Raw genomic sequence first — 22,114 nt, forward strand, 5'->3', positions numbered from 1 at the left:
ATTCTTATCAAATATGTGCTTTTCATTCATTTTCTCTCAATCTATAGGTCATCTTTTCACTTGATAATGTACTTTTTGAGGAACAATACATTCATTTTTATTTAGTCCAATTTATAAGTTTTTTTCTTTCATTCATTTCTTTCATTAAAAGCTTATTCTTTTAATGTCATATTTGAGAACTCATTGCCAATTCTAAGAAGACATGAAAATTTACATCAGTGTAGTCTAAGAATTTTATGACTTTAGCTCTGATATTTGGATTGTTGATCTTTTTTGAGTTAATTTTTGTACATGGTGTGGGGTGTTCTTTACCATGTGAATGTCCAGTTATGTCATTTTAAGAGACTATTCTTTTTGTTGTTTTTGTTATTTTTTTATCTATCTCTATTGAAAAGATGCTCCAGTGAAGTGTATAATATCACTGGTTCAAGAGACAGAATGCTTTGAGTCCAAATGTGATGTCATCACTTTTACCACCTATGGGATGTTGACAAGTTATTTAACTTTCCTAACACTCAATTTGTTATATATTAAATAATGCAAAAATCAACTCTATAACATTTTGAACATCAGATTTGTAATATGAATGAAACAATAAGATTCCTGACAATAAGAAATCAATGTTGGCAAAATTAACAGTGACATTGTGTTCCTTTTAAGATATTGCTGTTATATAACACACCAATTTTAAGATATTGCTGTTATATAGCACACCAATTCTAGGTTATATGTCAATTTTACCAAAAGTGGAAATAAAGAATCCAAATGTTTTGAGGTAAGTTAAAAAGACATTATGATTGAGTGGACACATACAGTATATCAGGGCATTTTGTGAATTATTTACTCCTTAAAACAATCCCTATTTTATTAACAAAATGAAAGTTTTAGAGTGTTAGCTAAATTTGCCAACATATAATTAATTGTATAATAAAGTGATAGAGGTGTGATGCAAATCCACATCTGCCTCATTAAAAGGTTTCATTATGTTATGACTTACTGTAGGGAAAAAAAAGGCAATAAAATATGAGACATACCTTCTTTCTGAAATTCCTATAGCACTGGAGTAGGAGAGATGGTTTGTGTGTGTGTGATATGTATCTACCATATAAAATCATGTACTAATTAAAAAATGGAATAGTTCATTGTGATATAATATGTATTTGTGGTTAAACCTCAGACTATCATATTTCCATTTATCTTCTGTCAATTCTTTATAATCAGTATTTATAATCCATGGTTTATTATTTCAGTAATTTTTAGTGTATTAAATTGAAGGAAAAAAATTTTAACATCTAGTAAAGCAAGGCTTTTTTTTTTCCTATTACAATTTCTTAGTCCAGTATTTTAACGAAGTAAATTGTATAATGATAAATTCGCTTTTTGTGTGTGTGTGTGTGTGCTTCTCATAGATGTAATAAAGGAACAGAATCGTGAGTTACGAGGTACTCAGAGGGCTATAATCAGAGATCGAGCAGCTTTAGAGAAGCAGGAAAAACAGCTGGTAAGTAGAACATTAAATTTCAGTTTAACTTTTCAAACAAATTTGGAAATTGGTGTCAGAATCATTAGCTAACCAGGAAAAAAGCACATGGCAGGTGGTAAGTGATTTACTTCACTTAGAAATGACATTTAATGCTTTCCTGCATTTTCTGCTTACGTTCATTATGTTCTGCTTTCATCACAATTCTGTGTATTCTTCTGAATATAGAATCAGATTATTCCTCATAGTTTGTGAATATCAAAAAATGCTTCTCAAATAGAATCACCTTCTTTTTAGTTAACTGCAAAGATAAAATTGTCACAACAAAACAAGAGAGTTATAGAAAAGTTAAATTAGTTCAGAGGTGTCTTATGATATTTTAAAGATCACTGTGTTTGTGGCAGTGAATAACATTTTTTATAAATAACATCTATATTATTGATGTTTCTAAATGTATATTGCTTCAGATGTTTTTCTATAAAGCAGTTTTATTGAGAGTATAATTGACATGCAATAAACTATACATATTTCAAAGGTACAGTTTGATATGTTTTGATATAAGTATTAACACCTGAAACCATTACTGCAGTTTATGTAATGAACAGAGCCATTGTCCTCAAAAGTTTTCTAATACCTTTTGAAATACTTTTTGCACATCCCTCCCTCTCTTTCCTCAGTGAGGCAAATACTGATTTGTCACTGTAGATTAATTTATTTTATAAAAATTTGTAAAAATGGAATCCTATCTGAACTCTTGTGGCTATTTTCAGCATAATCGTTTTGAGGGATTAATATTGTTACATATATCAGAATTAATTATTTGTTATTCATGAGTGTTAATCCATTATGTGGATATTTTTCAGTTTGTTTATCCGTTTGTTGGCCTATGGACATTTGAGGTTTTCCTGGGTTTTAGGTTGTTTTGAACAAAGTTGCTATATACGGTCAAATGAAGTTTTGTGTAAATATTTATTTTCATGGGGGGTTTTCTAAGAATGAGTTTTTACTGGATCATATGATAAATATATGTTTAACTATTTTGCAAAGTACCTCTAATATTTTCTCTTTCCATTAACAGTGTAGGAGAATCACAATTTTCTGGTAGGAACGCATTTCCTAATTCACAAATGATGCTCAATATCTTTTTCTGTACTTTTTTGTCATATATTTATCTTCTTTGTGAAAGCTCCTATTCAAGTACTTTATTTTACCCATGTTTTTTCATCTAGGTGTTTTCTTATTTTTCAATTGTGGTAGTTCTCTATATATTGTGGATATAAATGCTTTATTCAATGCATATTTCGGAAATAAGTTTCTGGTCTTTTACTTCATTTTCTTGTATGTGTGGGGGGAACCAAAGTATTTTATTATTATTTTCTTCTTTGACTAGTGCTTCTAGTGTCTTATGCAATCTTTGCCTAACCCAAAGGCACTAATACTTTCTCTCATGTGTCCCTTAGAATTATCATAGTTTTAGTTTTTACATTTAAAACTGGGAACCATATTGAATTAAACTTCACCTTGGTGTCAAATAAGGTTCGAGGTTTTTTGTTTTTGTTTTTTTGCATGTGCAGTTTTGTTTTTTTGCATGTGCAGTTTGAGTTTTTCCAACATGATTTGTTGCTGAAATCTTTCCCTTATCATTTTTATTGAAAATCATGTCCAAGCATGTAGGGGCATCTCAGGGCTCTATGCTGTTTCATTGAACTATCTGACTATATGTAAGTCAATACCACACTATTTTTACTAATATTTTTGATGGTAAGTTTTCAGATTTAACAATGTTAATCATTCGACTTTGTATTTCTTTTTTACATAATTGTTTAGGCTATTTTAGGTGCTTATATTTCCATATGAACCTGTCAACCACAAAAACAATTAGATTTTGATTGGAATTACATTAAATATGTAAACCCTTGGGAAGAATTAACATTTTAACAATAATAAGTCTTCCAATCCATGAATATTTTATGTCTGCATTTATTTAAATCTTTAATTTTTCTCAGCAGTGATTTGTACTGTTAAGTATAGGTCTTGTACTTCATTTTTCATATTTATCCCTAAATATCTCAGTGTTTGCTAAATTTTTATTTTTTATCATTTATAAGAACAAATTAAACTTCTGACATTTTTCACTAGTATATATACAAACACATTAAATTGTTGTGTGTTTGTTTTGAATCCCATAGCCTTCCTGAGCTTATTTATTCTTGTAGCCCTTTTGTAGATTTCATGAGATTTCTTTTTATTTCCAGTGGTATTTTAAAAAAATTATTTATTTTAATTAGGCATATACAACAGCAGAATGCTGTTGATTATACACAGAATGCTGATTCATTGTACATAGTTGCAGCACAACTTTTCATTTCTGTTTGTACACGATGTAGCATCACATCATATGTGCAGTCATACATGTACCTATGGTAATAATGTCCATCACATTTCACCATCTTTCCTGCCCCCATAGCCCTCACCTCTTCTTTGTCCCCTCTGCCCAATCAAAGTTCCTCCATTTTTCCTATGCCCTCCCCCATTATGGATCAGCATCCACTTATCAGAGAGAACATTTAGCCTTTGGATTTTGGGGATTGGCTTACTTCACTTAGCATGATATTCTCCAGTTCTGTCTACTTACCTGTAAATGCCATAATTTTACTCTCCATTTTCTTTATCCATTTGTCTATTGAAGGGCATCTAGGTTGCTTCCACAGTTTACCTATTGTGAATTTAGCTTCTATAAGCATTGATGTGGTTGCATTACTCTAGTATGCTGATTTTAAGTCCTTTGGGTATAGACCAAGGGATAGCTGGGTCAAATGATGGTTTCATTCCAAGTTTTCTAAGAATTTCCATACTGCTTTCCAGAGTGGGTACACCAATTTGCAGTCCCACTAGCAACATATGAGTGTGCCTTTTCCCTCCACATCCTCAGCAACACTTATTGTTGTTTTTATTCTTGACATAACTGCCATTTTGACTGGGGTATGAAATCTTATAGTAGTTTTGATTTGCATTTCTCTAATTACTAGAGATGTTGAACATTTTTTCATATATTTGTTGATCAATTTGTATATCTTCTCTGAGAAGTGTCTGTTCAGCTCCTTAGCCCATTTATTGATTAGGTTATTTTCTTTTTTTGGTGTTAAGTTTTTTGAGTTCTTTATATATCCTGGAAATTAGTGCTCTATCTGATGTGTATGACAAAAATTTGTTCCCAAAACATAGGCTCTATCTTCACCTCATTGATTATTTATTTTGCTGAGAAGAGGCTTTTTAGTTTGAATTCATCCCATTCATTAATTCTTGATTTTATTTCTTGTGCTTTAGGAGTCTTGTTAAAGAATTTGGTATGTCATCTTGATTCTTTAAGACTTTACATTTCCCTTTCCAATCTTTTTTCCTTATTTTTTTTCTTTTCTTTTTACACTATCAAGAACCTCTTATAAAATATTGAATAGAAGTGATGTTAACAGACATTTTCATCTTTTTACTGAATTTAGAGGGAAAACATTCAGCCTTACATGATTAAATCTGATATTACTTACAGGCTTTGTATAGATGCCCTTTCCAGCTTGTTCAGTTTTGTTTTTATCTAATTTGCCAAGAGTTTTTTAATCAGGAATGAATTTTATTAAGTTTCATTTGGTATTTTTTGCATCTGTTGAAATGATTGTGTAGTTTATTAGTCTGTTAATACAGTGAAATACATTGATTTTTCAAAAATTAAAACAGAGCTGGACACAGTGGCACACACTGCTGTAATACCAGCAGTTTGGGAGACTGAGGCAGGAGGATCATGAGTTCAAAGCCAGCCTCAGTAAAAATGAGGCACTAAGCAACTCAGTGAGACCCTGTCTCTAAATGAAATACAAAAAAGGGCTGGGGATGTGGCTCAGTGGTTAATGTCCCTGAATTTAATCCCCAGTACCAGAACCAAAAAAACCCAAAACAAAAAAACCCCCATAAAACCAAAAACAACAACAATAAAAGTTAAAACAGCTTTTTGTTCCTTGGACTATACCCCTTTTGGTAATAATGATGCATTTGTTCATGTATTTTCAACTTTTTCAATTTACTGAAACTTTGTCAAGAACATTTCATTTATGTTCATGAAAGATGTTGAATTTTAGTTTTCTTTTTGGTGAGATATATATGTATACACACATATACATAATTATATATTTGTGTGTGGGTTTTGTTTTTTGTTTTTTTTTGGCTGTTGTAGTAAAAATGCTGAACTGGCACATGTCCTTTACCGTTTTCTTTACTAAGATATTTGTGTATTAGTTTCTTAAATATTTGATAGATTCATCAGTAAAATCATCTGTGAATAACGTTTTCTTTGGGAATAGCTTTGTACAAGTTATTTTTCATTGTAAGCAGATATCTAATGGGCTAATTGGGCTATCTGTTATGTTGAACGACCTTTGTTTTTTTGAATATATGAAGTAATTTGTCAATTTCTACTAAATTTTTAAGTGTAAAGACCTAGTGATGTATGTAATATTCCCTTGTTACCTTTTAGCATCTTTAAGTTAGGAAGTGATGTTCTCCTATACATTCCTATTATTTATAATTTATATGTTCTTTGTCTGCCCTAGTTATTTGTTATTTTCCTTCACCAGTTTAGCTCATGGTTTATCATTTTGGTTAATCTTGTAAAAAAGAAAAATAATTTTTGCTTTCACTGATTTTTCTGTACTGATTTTTTTCTTTCCTAGCTTATAATTTCTTTCCTATTTATGTATTTCCTTCTTTTTGTTACTTTGAATTCATGTTTTTCAAATATAAGCTCTAAAGCTATAAATTTCCTGAGAACTATTTTAATTGTAGTTTACACATTTTGATGTTGCATTTTTATTGAGTTCAAAATACTATCTTATTTTTACTCTGATTTTCTTAGCCCATGACTTAACTAAAAACTGTGTTTTTAAATTTCCACTTAAGATTTCCCTTCCATATTTGCATTATTAATTGACAGTTTAATTTCTTTTGTTAGAGAATGTACTTTGTATAATTTCAGTCTTCCTAAATTTACTAAATCACTTTCTGATATAGATATGGTATATTTCAGTGATCGTTTAGTGTATACTTGTAAAAAAAATGTGTAATATACTGTTGGTGATAAAATTTCTTATAAATGTAAATCAGGTCAAATGATTGATGATGTTTTAAAGTCTTTTTTATCATTACAGATGTCTTGATCACAATATTCCTCCCTTAGCTGTGGTTTCACTTTCCATTGTTTTGGTTACCCATGATGAACTGTGATCTGAAAGTATTAAAGGAAAATTCCAAAAACATAATTCATCAGTTTCAAATTGTACACTGTGTTAGTAACTTGGTAAAATCTTGTACCTTTATACCATCTAGCTCTGTTCCACTTAAAAATGAATTATCTTTTTGTCCAATGTATCACACTGTATATGCTACCTGCCCATTAGTCCCTTCATATCTGTCTGGGTTATCAGCTCATTTGTAACAGTGTTAAAGTACTTGTGTCCATATATCCCTTATTTTACTTAATAATGAGCCCAAGGTGCAAGAGTAATAATGATGGTGACAATTCACATATGCCAAAGACAAACTATAATGTGCTTCCTTTAAATGAAAAGGTAAAAACTTATCATAGATATATATGTACAGGGGAAAAAATAGAATGTATAGGGTTTGGTACCACACACAGTTTCAGACATCATTGAGGACTTTGAAACATCTCTCCTGTGGATAAGGAGGGACTACTATAATTTTAACAATTATAGCTATGTACTTGAGAGAGGAGATAATGATATCTCTTATGCTATTTGTGTTTGTTTCTTCTTTAAATCCTGTTAATTTTGCTTCCTGTATTTTCAAGCACTGTTAATTAGGTGCATATGCATTTATGATTGCCTTGAGATCTGTATTTTTTTTTCCTTTATTATCATGAAATGCTTTTTTAATATTTCTGATAATATTCCTTGTTCTCAGTGTATTTGTTTTGTTATTAATTATAGTTATCCAGATTGGCAAACTTGTGTAAATATTTATATAATTTTTATTTTTCCACTTTTTAATCCAAATTTGCTTTTATATTTAAAGTTGGTTTCTTGAGGTAGCATGTAATTGGATTAACTTATCTATCTAATCTGACACTTGCCCTTTTAATTGATGTATAAGATGGACTGTTTCATTTAGTGCAGTTATCTATATTATTACTATATTATTATCTTTAAATCAGTCACCACAATATCTGCCTACCTACTTTTTAGACATTTTTAAAACATTTTTTTTCTGTGTTCTATGTATCTCCTGTTTTGTAGACTTGCTTTGTATTCATAGATAGAGGCGCTAGTTCTCCCCTTCCCATGTGAACATATAGATATAGAATAAATAGCCCTCTCAAATTACTTTTCCTCTCTATGACCTTTATGACAACCTCTTCCTTTTAGGGAAAAATAATGTATAACTTATTATAGGTCTTTTCTTCTGAAATGAATCATTCAGAACTACTGCTTAATGATTTTATTTCCCTCCTCTTACTTTTCCCTTTTAGGAATTAGAAATTAAGAAAATGGCAAAGATTGGTAATAAAGAAGCTTGCAGGGTTTTAGCCAAACAGCTTGTACATCTACGAAAACAGAAAACAAGAACTTTTGCTGTAAGTTCAAAGGTCACTTCTATGTCCACACAAACAAAAGTGATGAATTCCCAGATGAAGATGGCCGGAGCAATGTCTACCACAGCAAAGGTCAGTGGGAGGCTTTGTGTTCAAATTCCACGAAAGATATGTAAATGTTAATATTCAAATCAGATTTCCAAGCACCTTCTGGTATGTATATGTGTGTGTGTGTTTGTGTGTGTGTGTGTGTGTGTGTGTGTGTGGAGGGGGGGGTACAGAATTCTAGGCCTTAGTAATTGCTCTGTATTCTTTGTTGGTATGTTTTAATATAAAATAAGGACATTTCTGCTTTCCCAAGAGCACATGTAGTTTCTAAATTTATAATATTTCCTTAAAGCAGTGTTAACTTTTTTCCACAATTGTCAGATCTTGAGGCTGGGGTTGTAGCTCAGTGGTAGAGTTCTTGCCTCCCATGTGTGAGGCACTGGTTTTGATGCTCAGCACCACATAAAATAAATAAGTAAATAAAGAGATTGTGTCCATCTACAACTTAGAAAAAAATTAAATTGTCAGATCATTTCATTAAGTTATCATTTTTTACTACTTTCTAGTAATAATTTCTTCTTGATTCACTTTTATGAATGTATTAGAAGGATGTATGGATAGTGTCAAAAGGATTTATCAAATAATGTTTTTTCAGGAGTTTTATATTTTAACTATATATATGTAACATAGCATATATATTAACACACACATATGGCTTTCGTTGTAGAGTTTAAAATCTGAGTATATAATCATTTAATAAGTAATGTCCTTGATATGTATCAAACACTGTGAGTAATCAAAAATGGTTTTACAAAAAGACTTTGCTTTTGCAGACTTTGCAGTTCAGCTTGGGGAAGCATAAGGTATATCTGATAGGAAACTTGCTGCCATACATTAGTCTGTATGAAGCTTTGTTGAACTGCACAGATCTTTGAGTAGGATGGTCCAAAGGACTTTGTGAAATACCTAGTCTTAAATGAATTATGAGGTGTTAGATGTAGGTAAGGGGGAGTATGAATATAAAGAGCCAAAGGGAAAATATCCAGAGAAAATTATGAGGTATATATTATGAAAATGATATGTGTAGTGGAGTCTCTTTATTAACAGTAGTTATAGTCTGTGAATTCGGGAATAATGAAATAGCAAATATTGCACTATTGCTCTTATGGGGAACATTGTGGACAGCTTCATGTGAGGCTTTTGTTCACAACATTTGCATTGACCCAGCCTTATTTTATGTGTGTTTCTGTTTAAAGACACCATATTTAATAGATATTGTCAATTTATTAATACATAGTGACAATAGCACTATGCCTCATGCATAAATGAAGCTTATCTACCTTGTGTTTTCTCTGTAAGGCACACTGTACCTTCTTTCACTTAGGAACATTAGACAGCACATTAGTACTATGCTTAGGGACTTTTTAAAGTGCAATAATAAGCAAAAAAAAAAAAATGAGAAAAATGTATTACTAAAGAGATTGCCAAAGGTATACTGATTTACAGTATGAAAGCTGAGACAAGAAGGTAGTGCATTGCCTGTTGGGTGACTCAATTTAATTTGTCTCTCTGCCAATGTCACCATATTAAAGCATTGTAAATATTGATGTGAAGTTACAAATACATTTTAGCAACTAGAAAAATTTATACATATGTATTCCACAAATAACAAAAATCAATTTTGATTTCTGCTTAGACTACGAAAAACATGCAAACAGAATGCATCTATTTTATGAGGTATAAAAAGTGTAGTAACACATTCTGTAAAAAAATAGAGAAAGTTTCAGCATAAGTTTTGTTTCTCAGTTAACTTACTCTTGATGGATTTTAGTCATTTTACAATCAAAAGTTTGTAGTTAAGGGCAAAACTTCAGAACTTTTGTATCTTTTTGGCCTTACAGATTGACAGTTAATATCTGTTTGATTTTTGGGAAAGATCATTTTGGAGATCACTTAGGTAGGCAGTAGTGTTAGGGGAGAACAATTACTCATTTTTTAATTTTCTGTAACTAATAGACTAGGAAAACATATTTAATATAGTTTTTCCATGTAGAGATGTCTCAGTTGGAATTCTCACTTAAATATCTTAGAAATGTGTTAACTTACCAAATATTGTTTAGGTTCTTTTTGTGGCCACTACACTAGATAGTGGGCATGAAATGGAAAGTAAAACCTGGCAAGGGCTTAACCTTCGTAGAGCTTAATGTCTATATAACCAGTAGCACATTTAAGACGTAGTAGGAAAGCTCTGCTTAGTTCAGATCTCATTTCATTTAGTTACTGTGTGATCTTGGGGATATTATTTAGCTTTTCTGTGCCTTGATTCTCTGTAATGTAGCAAAAATATCATTTAACTTTAATATTATTATATGTAAAATGCTTAGAACAGTGTCTGGCTTACTTATGCAGGCATTAGCTACTCTATTACCGTCCTCCTCATTAATGTTATTAGCATTATTTACCACAATAATGTAAGTTGCAATTAAAGTAATATAATTTAAACCAACAAATGTAAAATTTTGTCAGTAGTGCTGGGTTTTAACAAGAGTGTTCTAATCTTGGGTGTCAGTGGCTGTTTCCTTATGAAAGTAGCTTCTAACTGCAGTGTCAAGTGTTGATTGTGAAGCCGGTGGAGAGGAGCACTCCAGGTGAGGGAAAAGTAAAGTTCTTGTGGCAGGAGAGAGCAGAGTAGTTAAGGAAATAAAAGATCAGTGTGTGCCTGTAAGACAACGGTAGCAAATCAGACCTCTTGTTAAATAGATTGCAGCTGATGATGGGTCTCTTTGGTAAGTTATGGAATTTGACTTTTAACATTAAGAGCAATGAAAAGGTTTTGGAGAGTTAGGTATAGGAGGCAGTGGGGCACTGGAGGAGTCGAGTGCAGTGGCATGTTGGTGAAAGATTACATTGGCACAGCATGAGTAGAGATTGTGTGAGAAAAGACTGTTTTTTTTCTTTATATATTTGATACCAGTATATTGTCAGTGTATAATAATCTTTTAATATACCGGATTAACTATGAATAAAATACGTATATATTCATGCATATATAGTGCATCATAGATGTAAATTGTGACTATGCGAGAATAGTAATCTATCTATCTCTCTCTGTCTCTCTGTCTCTCTCTCTCTCTCTCTTTTTTTTTTTTTTGGTACCTGGGATTGAATCCTGAACCCATAGGGGCTTAACCACTGAGCCACATCCCCGATCATTTTTATATTTTATTTAGAGATAGGGTTTTGCTGAGTGCTTACCTCTCAATCTCCCTGCCTTAGCGTCCCAAGCCACTGGGGTTACAGACCTGCACCACCATGCCCGACAATAACCTCTTTTAATGAAATGAAGTTATTAAGTATATACAAGATTTTTTTTACATATTTTTGCAAAACAATTTTTCATAATTATTTATGGTTTAAAGTGTATTAATAGCCTGAGTAGCTATGCTAGTATAACCTCTAATCCTTTTACACATTGAAAATTTTAAGAAAAATTATAATTAAACTTCAGAATTCTTTTAAATTTAAATATGACCTATTTGCCACATGTTTGTCACTGCTGTGACTAAAGGATCTAACCAGAACAACTTTAGAGGAGAAAAAGTTTATTTGGGGGCTCACAGTTTAAGAGGTTTTAGCCCATAGAAAGCTGGCTCCATTCTTCTGGGCTTGAGGTGAGGCTGAACATCATGGTGGGAGAGGGTGGCAGAGGGAAGCAGCTCATGTCATGGTTATCAGGAAGGAGAAAAAGTGAGTCTCCATTCTCCAGATACAAAATATATATGCCATAGCCACCCCCCAATTCCCACCTTTCCAGTGATACCCTACCCCTTCAGTTACCACTCAGTTAATCCCTACCAAGGGATTAATTCATTGATTGGGTTAAGACTCTCACAACCCAATCACTTTTTCTCTGAAGCTTCTTGCATTGTCTCACATGTGAGCTTTTGTGGGTGAGGACACCACATCTAAACCACAACACCATGTAACAGGTCAATTTAGTTTTCCCTTTAGAATAGAAATAAGTTTTATATTGATAATTTTTTTGCTATATAATTTTTGCCTGCTATTCAGATGAAGTAGTTTGCACTGGTCTTTATTATGTAGATGTTAAACGTGGTTTTAAAATGACTATTCCGTTTTTTTTTTCTAGAATAGAAAACACTGTTTTAGAATGTCAGAGTATGTATTTTTTAAAAGCCTATGTATATGTGATTGTATGATGTGCTTTCCCTAGATTTATTTCATGGTAAAAATTTTCTTTTTTGGTACTGTGGATTAAAAACTAGAGGTGGATTAAAACTAGAGGTGCTGGGCTGGGGATGTGGCTCAAGTGGTAGCACGCTCGCCTGGCATGCGTGCGGCCCGGGTTCGATCCTCAGCACCACATACAAAGATGTTGTGTCCGCCGAAAACTAAAAAATAAATATTAAAAAATTCTCTCTCTCTCTCTCTCTCTCTCTCTCTCTCTCTCAAAAAACAAAACAAAACAAAAAACTAGAGGTGCTTTACCAATGAGCTACAAACCCAACTGTTTTTTTTTTTTTGTTGTTGTTGTTGTTTTTTTGAGACAGGGTCTCACCAAATTGCTTAGGGCCTTGCTGAGGCTGGCCTTGAGCTTGTGATCCTCCAGCCTCAGCCTTCCAAGTCACTGGGATTATGGACATGTACCACAGTGGCCTGGCACTCCATGGTAAAAGTTTCATAATTGTGTAGCTAACATTAATCTTTTTATATATTTACAGACAATGCAGGCAGTTAACAAGAAAATGGATCCACAAAAGACATTACAAACAATGCAGAATTTCCAGAAGGAAAACATGAAAATGGAAATGACTGAAGAAATGAGTAAGTTTCAGAAGTTATGATGAAATGTACAATTTTCTCATCTTTGAATTAGCCCGGTGCATTTGCTAGCAGTCTCATATTCTCATACATGAAGGCACAAATGAGGAAACAAGGAATGATAGAGCAACTATATAAATGTTTATTTTCATAACTTCAATATACATTTATATTGGCAGTGTTCAAGGCACAAAACTCTTAATGTATAACTAAGGGATAAATATAAGATGTCAGACCATATTTCTATTATATATTGGCTTTAACAGTCTTACTTTATTGATTATCATACCCAAAAAATTGTGAATAAAATAAGTGTTGGGTAAGTTAGGTAGTTTCAGAATTATATAAATTCTGTCATACCATAAAAGAGAGATATATATATATATATATTAGAGGTAGAATTAATGGAACCGTTTTTTTTTTCTTTTCTTTCACAGAATGTCATTTATATTTAGTTTTCTTCTTTGTAAGTGTATATGTGTGTATATATGTGTGGCTTTTTTATCTTCTTAAGAGTATTGACTAAGCTTTATGAGGCATTTGGTTTATAGTACCAAATTCTTCACAGAAAGACCACACCAATTTTATTTTGTCAAAAATGGATGAGTAACTCCTTACAACTCCCTGGTCAATATTGAATCATTGCTCATATGTCAAAAATGTGCACCACTGTTTTGGAAAAATACTTCTTGGTGATTTTACAACTATGTAGGAATATGCTGGTTTGGCTCTGCATATCTGCCAGCATTTTAGTTTGACAGCATTTGATGTATAAAACAGTATTTATTTAAATTGCTAGGGTTTTCATATTCACTGTTGCTGTAGGATTTTTTTTCAGAGCATCAAATTTTTTCCAAGGGTATAATGATACTGTGTGTGTATCTTTGATAGGTCCAGACCTTTTTTATTTTGTACTTCATGCCTTTACTTTGAAAATGTAATTTTTTTTTCAAGGCTCTTGAAACATTTCAGTAATTGTCTAATGACTGAGAGAATTATCATTTATATAATGATCATAGTATCTAACAAATTTGCATGTGATTTCCAGTGATGACACAGGTGTGAGCAACTCTTAGAGGAATTAACTTTTCCATTAAGCTATAATGAAAATAATCAAGCCCTTATTTATCTATCTTATCTATCACAGTTGTTTCCATTAGTATTTTAGTACTTTGAAAATCAGTACAAAGTAAAGCAGTAATTTATGGTTTTTTTTCAATAGATTAGTAAATAAAGTACATTAACAAAATTTTCACCAAAGATACATTGAAAGTGGAAATGAATATATCTTTTTGAATGAGAATTTATTGCTATGTTGTTCCAAAAGTTGTCCACATTCAAGTTTTAGAAACAAGGTCTTTGGGAAATCTTCATTATATCTTTGATTAGTTTTGTCATGCCTTTTCTGAAAGGATTCTTCTCTGTTAATCCCTGGTTATACTTCTGTGTTTGTGCTCATCTATCCCTTTTTTCATTATTTTTCAAACATTTCTTTATTCAGGCCCTTAAAAACTCAGACCTGGGCTTCCCATTCCCTATTACTTCCCACCATCCAGGTAGCAAAGAAGTTTACCTCTAGGGTATGCTTGACAGATTCTTTCAATGACTTCCTATTTATCACAAAGTAACACCCTCAAAATAATAAATCATAAATCAAAACCAATTTTCCAGTGAGTTCTTTTATTTTCCCAGTGACAATATTGAACTCCAGAGAAGTAAAATACCTTTTCCCAAAAGTTGAATGGATACTGAAAGGAACAACTGGTACTAATTCATGTCTTAAAAATGTTCACTCTGTTTCTTCAGAGATGATAGTCTATGACTTTTTTTCTTATCCATTAGCTTTTGAGCCTTATCCAATTTTATACTGTTGAATTAACACACACAAAAAAATCAGCTTTTCAAATCATGTTCATACAGACCAGAAATCATAACCAGTATCAAGCTTTATTATTAATGTCAAGGATATAAGCAGCTGAGAGTAATACAGCCCAAGCAGGGAAAAGATTTGGAATCACAAATGATTCTCTGTATCTATTTTTCCTATCTAGACACAAGATCTCTGATCAGTAATCATATAGAATAATAGATAATGCAGCAGATAAAATTGCTTATCATCCTGTGTTGAAGAGGAGCATTTAGATTATGAAATAACTCCAACATGTTAATTCCCCAGATGTTTAATGGTCATATGGCATTTTCCAGGATCCATGGATCATAAGCCCACAGGTTGTAGGTCTGTCGCTATTACTATCCTAGAGGACATTCTGCTATGAGCATTGTTTCAGTAGACGAGGATTGTTTCAGTAGCAGATATTTTGTCTTTTACCAAGAGCCACTTATCAAGGTGGTTTCAAGAAGATCAGCCTACACTACCTGTCTTTCCTCTATTCAGGGGAAGTACTATTAGAGGCCCACCACTTCAATATTTTTCATCTTGCCCTTTTCTATTCATGTACCTTGAATCCCAATCAAACTGAAAAATTTACTCTTCTTTGTATGTGTTCTGACGGCTTCACACGTCTGTATCTCTTTTTGGTCAAACCTTAGGCATGCTTCTAAGATTGTCATTCACATATTCCTTTTAGCTGAATGTGTATAGTTTCCCTCTGAAACTATATAAGCATCTATTTCTCCATGTACTATAATGTATTTTGTTTCCTACTCAATAATAAACTACCTAAGATCTTTATTTTTCTCCAGTTTTCCATTGTATTTGTACTACATGCCAGTATCAAGATAAATGAGACATAATCCCAGGACTTTAAACATTCCTTCCCCTCAACTCAGCATGCTGCCTTCTATGTAGAAGGCTTTTGATAAATATTTTTATGCAGAGAAGGGAAAAAAAATCAAGGATTACAGCAGTAATAATTTTGAAATGTTAAATTGGACATTATTCTTTGGACCAATTCAGTAAACTATTGAACCTTTGACCCTTTTAGAATATTCTGCCTATATCTTGAGAGTATACTTAAAAAATAGAAAAATATGATATAGGTATAAAAAGAGTAAATTGTCACCCACATACTAACAGGTTTTTTGATTCTTGTATATTTTTTTCTGGTTAGGTTTAACATCTAGCAGCTCACAATTTGTGGATCATATTTAAAGACCTTAAGCCTTGTGAATATCACTGGGTTTTGTTTAAAGATATAATTGTTTTTATTAATTTTTTTTTCTTTTTTGCCATGCTAGGGCCTTTATGTATTAGGCAAGCAATCTATCACTATGCTATGTCACCAGCCCTAAAGATAAGATTTTTAAAAAAATCAGAGTAGAACTATTTTGTTATAGGATAATTTTTCTAGCTATGAACATTATTCTAAATTTAGTGGTTTAGAAATGTGTTAATCAGTATACTTCACTGACATTTCAAAATGACTTTTGTCTTTCATTGGTTGACCTAAATTTGCCTTCTGTAATGTAAAAAATATGTACACATAGTTGGACTATCTTCTAAAAATGTGAAACTGTCCTGAAATCTGTTTGAAAGTAACAGCTTTGTTTTATTCCCCCTCCCTCCACCAAGTCAATGACACACTTGATGACATCTTTGATGGCTCTGATGATGAAGAAGAAAGCCAGGATATTGTGAATCAAGTTCTTGATGAAATTGGAATTGAAATCTCTGGAAAGGTATGAACATCTTCTTTTCTTAGATGAAAATAGTTTTGGCCACTTTTGTTCATTGTTTTAGGTTGTCCATTAGTGTTAACATGTTTTTATATTTGCTTCAAAAGTAAATTACTTTGCAGCTGATCTTTATGTTCTTGCCTAAGTGTTTGCAAATGAACATTTTTTTTTCTCTTTTTGTTTTTTTATTATAGATGGCCAAAGCTCCATCAGCTGCCCGAAGTTTACCATCTGCCTCTACTTCAAAGGCTACAATCTCCGATGAAGAGATTGAACGGCAACTCAAAGCCTTAGGAGTAGATTAATCAAAAAGTCATGATATTTTTGTGTACTGATTTATTATAAAACAAGCACAGTGCAGATTCCTTTTACAAAAACACATTTATTTTGCAAAAATGAAAACCATGAGTGAACAGTTGTTTCCTAACCCATGGCCATTTTGAGTCTTGCCAAAGAATAACAATGATGCAAAAATGGAAACAGTTTGAATTTTAATTAGAACTATTTAGGAGTGATGATGTGTAAAACTGGATTTCTTTTCTGCATGGCATAGAGAAATTATAACTATTAGTGTCTGTTTATGTTCTAAATCTTTTTACACTGAATACAAAATTCTTGTTAAATGCCACTAGGCACCAACTTAGAAAGGGACTTGTAAAAATATTAAAAGTATATCGTTAATTCTGTATCTGTTGCTTGTTTTTTGTAATGATTATGTGTTATGACCATAGGCAGTTCATCTGCCAAATTATTTTTAAATGATCAAAAAGAACAGTGCTGTTTCAACATCTGTCTTAAAACTGCCATGAGGTTTTCTTTCCTTTTTTTTTTTTTTTCCTTTGGGAGAACATTCTAGTTGGTAAGTTTATTACCTTTCAAAATGTGCTTGGGACCTGCCTTAAACAGCACAAACATATTGTGCTCATCTTTAAATTATTTTACCTGGCAGAAAAGAATTTCATTTTAAACTAAAAATTGAGGCCTCTTGTAACAGTTTTCCAGGCTCTCTTCTAAACCTTATGAAAGTGAATTAAATATAATAGAAACAAAGACACTGAATTCATAATGCTTCATGGTAATCCATAGTATATTTTGGCCTTTCTTCCAAGAACTGAGATTTCCTCCATGTAACTTAATTTCTGTTTAATTTAAATTGAATTAATGTATATTCTAATGTATACTCTAAATTGAAGGCATTATTCTTAATGAAGTACAACTGTACAACTACTATGACAATACTTGACCTAAACTTTTAAAATAAAATCTTAACTTTTTTTGGGTGGGTTGGTGGTAAATAAACAACTTTGTCAGAAATGATTGCCTATATGTGTATTACTATGTTAGCATTCTCTGAGGTGTAATTGATATGGTATTTTATGTATACAGAGAATAAGAGAACAATAGTTAGAATTTTCAATCTGGTTAGTTTTGAAAATAATGTTACAATATATGGATTCTGACACATCCTACCACAAAAACTCTGGAGTTGTTTATGTATAACTTGGTGGATTTGGGGTGGTGGGTATTTGCCTTGATGTTGGCAAAGTCACATTTTAGGACTAGTATACATGTAATGTGTGAATTGTGGAAGGAACAGAAAACTAAGCCATCTAAGTTTAGAATCCATCAATCATACTGTGTTTACTAAGAACATATTCACAATTTCCCTGAAGAGAGATGAGTCAAAACAATTTACTGGATTATGGAATGTTGACCCAGAACATGTTTTGGTTCTTGAATGTACATAATAATGCCATTTAACTTTAATTTCTTGTTTACATGTGGGGGCTTTTGGTTTTTTTAAACTATTTTGTTAAAAAAACTGAATAAAGATTTATTACTGTTATCCTTTTTTAAAAAAATCTCTTTTACTCTGTTTTTGGCTTCTGCTAAAATTAGAATTCTTATGATGTTTGGTAATTTTCAAAAGAGTGCTTTTTATTATTTTTTTGGAAGGAAAGTGGAAAACTGCTACATAACATTTTCACAACAAAACAAATTATCTTTTTAAGAATTAGCATTTGGTACAGGATTGATGTTTGTGAATGGAGTAAGCCTAAGAAGTGGTGGTTTCATGTTAAATTATTCTGATAATCTCTTACTGGAGTTTCCAAGGACTAAATTTTAAGTTTTATATTTAAGCTCATAATTCTTGCGATTGCTTTCATTTCTGTTAAATGTGGATACCACAGAATTTTGGACTCAAAACAGAGTATACTCCATTCTGACTTGGCTACATATATAAAATGCTTTGGGTGGCATATTTATGATCACAATAAATTTGTAATGTTACTCTTATCTTTTATGAAATATTGAAAGTTCCTTTTGGACGTTTGAGGAGCAAGATTTTTTTTTATAGATTGAGCTTAATGAATGTTGATTATTTATTTATTTCTTAAACCCTGTTCTCTGTAACTTGGTAATAGGATTTTTTTTTTTTTAACATTTATATTCAAGCTGCAAGGGGTTGCCAATAGAGAGGGCAGAATAATAACAGCAAAATCTCTGGTACCAAATGGGAGGCAGTGCAATGTCACATTTTGTTACCAGATGTAAATGTCATGGATGGAGGAGATTTGAGAGTACCAGAGAACTGGAATGTGGGGGTATGAAAATGTCAGTAGACGTGATGATAACACCTGGTATTAGGAAACAAAATGACCATCTGTCAGGATGATTGTGTTACACAGACTGTACTTTATACTCTTAAGATGAGTGCCTGGATATGGCAGGAGCTAGTGGAAAGGGCCTCAGGATTTTTTTTTTTTATTTTTATTTTTTTATTTTTTTTTAAATTAATTTTTATTGTAGGTTGTTCAAAACATTACATAGTTCTTGATATATCATATTTCACACTTTGATTCAAGTGGGATATGAGCTCCCATTTTTACCCCATATACAGATTGCAGAATCACATCAGTTGCAGAACCATTGATTTACATATTGCCATTCTGGTGTCTGTTGTTTGACACTATAGAATGGGAGTAGGAAGCCAGCCATCTATGAGCTTTGTGTTATTTGACCCACACTGTGATTTTATATTTTGTTACTCCCATTTGAATGCCAATAGGAGCCTGTACTCCCCCTTTGACCAAAAGTACATTCCCTACATTCACTTGCCCCACTTCTAGCCTGATGCTTGTGGACCTAATTTAAATATATTCCACTATTTTAGATACTTCTATGTCAAAACAAGATTTGTCCCAGTATGAAAAGGAGTGACTTTCTTCTTTGATGCCGCTACTCTGCACAGAAAAGTTTCTCAGAAAAAGATCAGCCTTCTTATATCTTCTCTATCAGCCATTCTTCTAACCCTAGTTCCTTGAGTCAATTGAATTGAGTTCCTGTCATGTATAACTAAAAACAATAAATAAAATTTTTTTCAAAAAGCAAACCTAAGTATTGTGAATTGTGAAATCTGATTTCTGACACCCCAAAATACCTTCCATGGTCCCTCAAGGACTTGAAATGCACACACCTTCCCATCCCCCAATGCTAAAAACATTTCTTTGAGTAGATAAATCCTTTCCAAAAAATGGAAAGTTACATGAGTCAGTTTGTCAACCATCTCTAAGTAAAGCTTAATGTATCAGCATAATTAACAGACCTTTCTATTTTAATGGATGAATGCACTGAATTCCTAAAGACATACCAAGTATTCCTTCAAGGTAATTACATTTTTTTTGGGGGGGGGGGAGTGGTAAAAATTAGTTCACAGTGCTGGTTCTACCTTAATTTGAAAAGTATGATCTTATGGATGAATTTATGATTAGAAAGTGGGTGTGGGTGGATGTGTATAAAATCTTGTTTATATTATATAAAGTAAGTCATGTTAAATATTACCAGCAGATCTATAATTAAAATGCAAAAACACTGATCTAGTTTCATATTGCATTATATTGATTCTATTTTAAGTTTTCAAAATACATATATGTAATTTTGCATGTATATATGTGTTCATATATACATATGATGATTCTTTTGAAAACTATAGAATCTCTTCCTCTATGTGGTTTTTACATAGGTGACAAATACTGAATTACCTACAAAGAAAATACCTTTAGGGATGAATAATTTGGAATTTACTCTTGAATGAAAGTATAAAATCTAACACTTATAAGGTGCTAAATGTATGTTTCAGCTGGGTTGGATCATAAGTTACCAGCAGATCTATAATTAAAATGCAAAAACTTCTTGGTAACATATCTATGTTTATTAGTAAGATTAAGGTTATGGATTATTTGTGCATATACATATATGAGCTATAAAAGGATCTTATTCTAAGTGATTAATAATATAAAAATAGGAGGCTGTACAGAATAATTTATTAAGTAAGCATTCTATGTCAACAATTTCCAGATTGTTATATAAAATAAGTTAGGTAACATTGCCAGCAGACATTCAAAATGTCCCCAAAATGGACTATTCTAGATTTATATTATATTACAGTTTGCTTCTACTTTCAAGTTCAAAGAAGTTTATTTTTAAAAGTTAAATAAATGTCTTCTTTGAGATACAATTACTAGAACTGAAAAGCTCAAATATCAAACTTTGTTATTAATAATAAATCAGATTCTAACCAATTGACTGTCTTTTTTATAGGATCCCTGATGATGTTCAGGATTGTGAGCTCTCAAAAATAGATTTAGTTTTTAAATTAGACAGCACCCTTCATGTTTGTAGCCATTGTTAACAGTACATCCCTTTATTAACAAACATTACATGCTATTATTAGCAAACACCTTCCAAGCACTGGAGAAATAACTGCAAACAAGCCAGATACCTTCACTGCCCTGTTGCAGCTTACAGACTAATGGTTTGGGGCTCAATTATATATAGCTTAAAAATGTATACACACACACACACACACACACACACACACACACACACACACATACACATAAACAGAAAAAAAAAATTGGCAGTGCTGGGGATCAAACCCAGAGCCTATTATGCTAGGCAAGTGTTCTATCACTGAGCAACACTCCTAGCCCATGTATTTTCTGTAGCTGAACATCAAAAAGCCAATGTTTGGGGAAAATCAAAAGGTTTTACATAGTGTTTCTATACATCTCTTTTGAAGGACTTATATGGGCTCTATGCCATAAATATTAGATTCAAAGGCATCAGTTCTGATTGAATTTATTCCTACATGGAGTAATAAAATTCTAAGACATCTCTGCTGATCAGCAGAACCAATTCATTAATCAATGTTAATGAATCTTCTAATTGGCTCTTCCCTGATCATATTCCTTACATATATTACCAATTAAAAATTACAAAGCTAATAACCTGGCTTAATAAAAGTTTCAAACTAAAACAAACAAAAAACATACAAACTGATGTCTATGTGTGTGTGCAGTCTCATTTTTTTTCTATTAGTATCTTTTGTTTACAACGTACATTGTAGCTTCTGAGAATAATTATTTTAAAGAAAATAATATAATTTAAATTGTTGAATTCATTAAAAAAAACTGCATAAGTTATTGATATAAAATAAATTTGAAGTC

The 22,114-nt window shown here is 31.9% G+C and overlaps 1 protein-coding gene across 1 annotated transcript in view; it reads left to right on the forward strand.

Moving 5' to 3' along the window:
* Positions 1-17,587, forward strand: part of Chmp2b (charged multivesicular body protein 2B) — a 32,375-nt gene extending 14,788 nt beyond the window's left edge. The window contains exons 2-6 of the mRNA XM_076867621.2: positions 1,410-1,501; positions 8,016-8,210; positions 12,869-12,971; positions 16,501-16,607; positions 16,799-17,587. Of these exons, the coding sequence (XP_076723736.1) occupies positions 1,410-1,501; positions 8,016-8,210; positions 12,869-12,971; positions 16,501-16,607; positions 16,799-16,909 (608 nt within the window). The 3' untranslated portion in view covers positions 16,910-17,587. The remainder of the gene's footprint in view (positions 1-1,409; positions 1,502-8,015; positions 8,211-12,868; positions 12,972-16,500; positions 16,608-16,798) is intronic.
* Positions 17,588-22,114: the final 4,527 nt, after the last annotated feature.

This window comes from Callospermophilus lateralis, chromosome 10 (genome assembly GCF_048772815.1).
Source record: "Callospermophilus lateralis isolate mCalLat2 chromosome 10, mCalLat2.hap1, whole genome shotgun sequence".
In the NCBI taxonomy this organism is placed as follows: Eukaryota; Metazoa; Chordata; class Mammalia; order Rodentia; family Sciuridae; genus Callospermophilus; species Callospermophilus lateralis.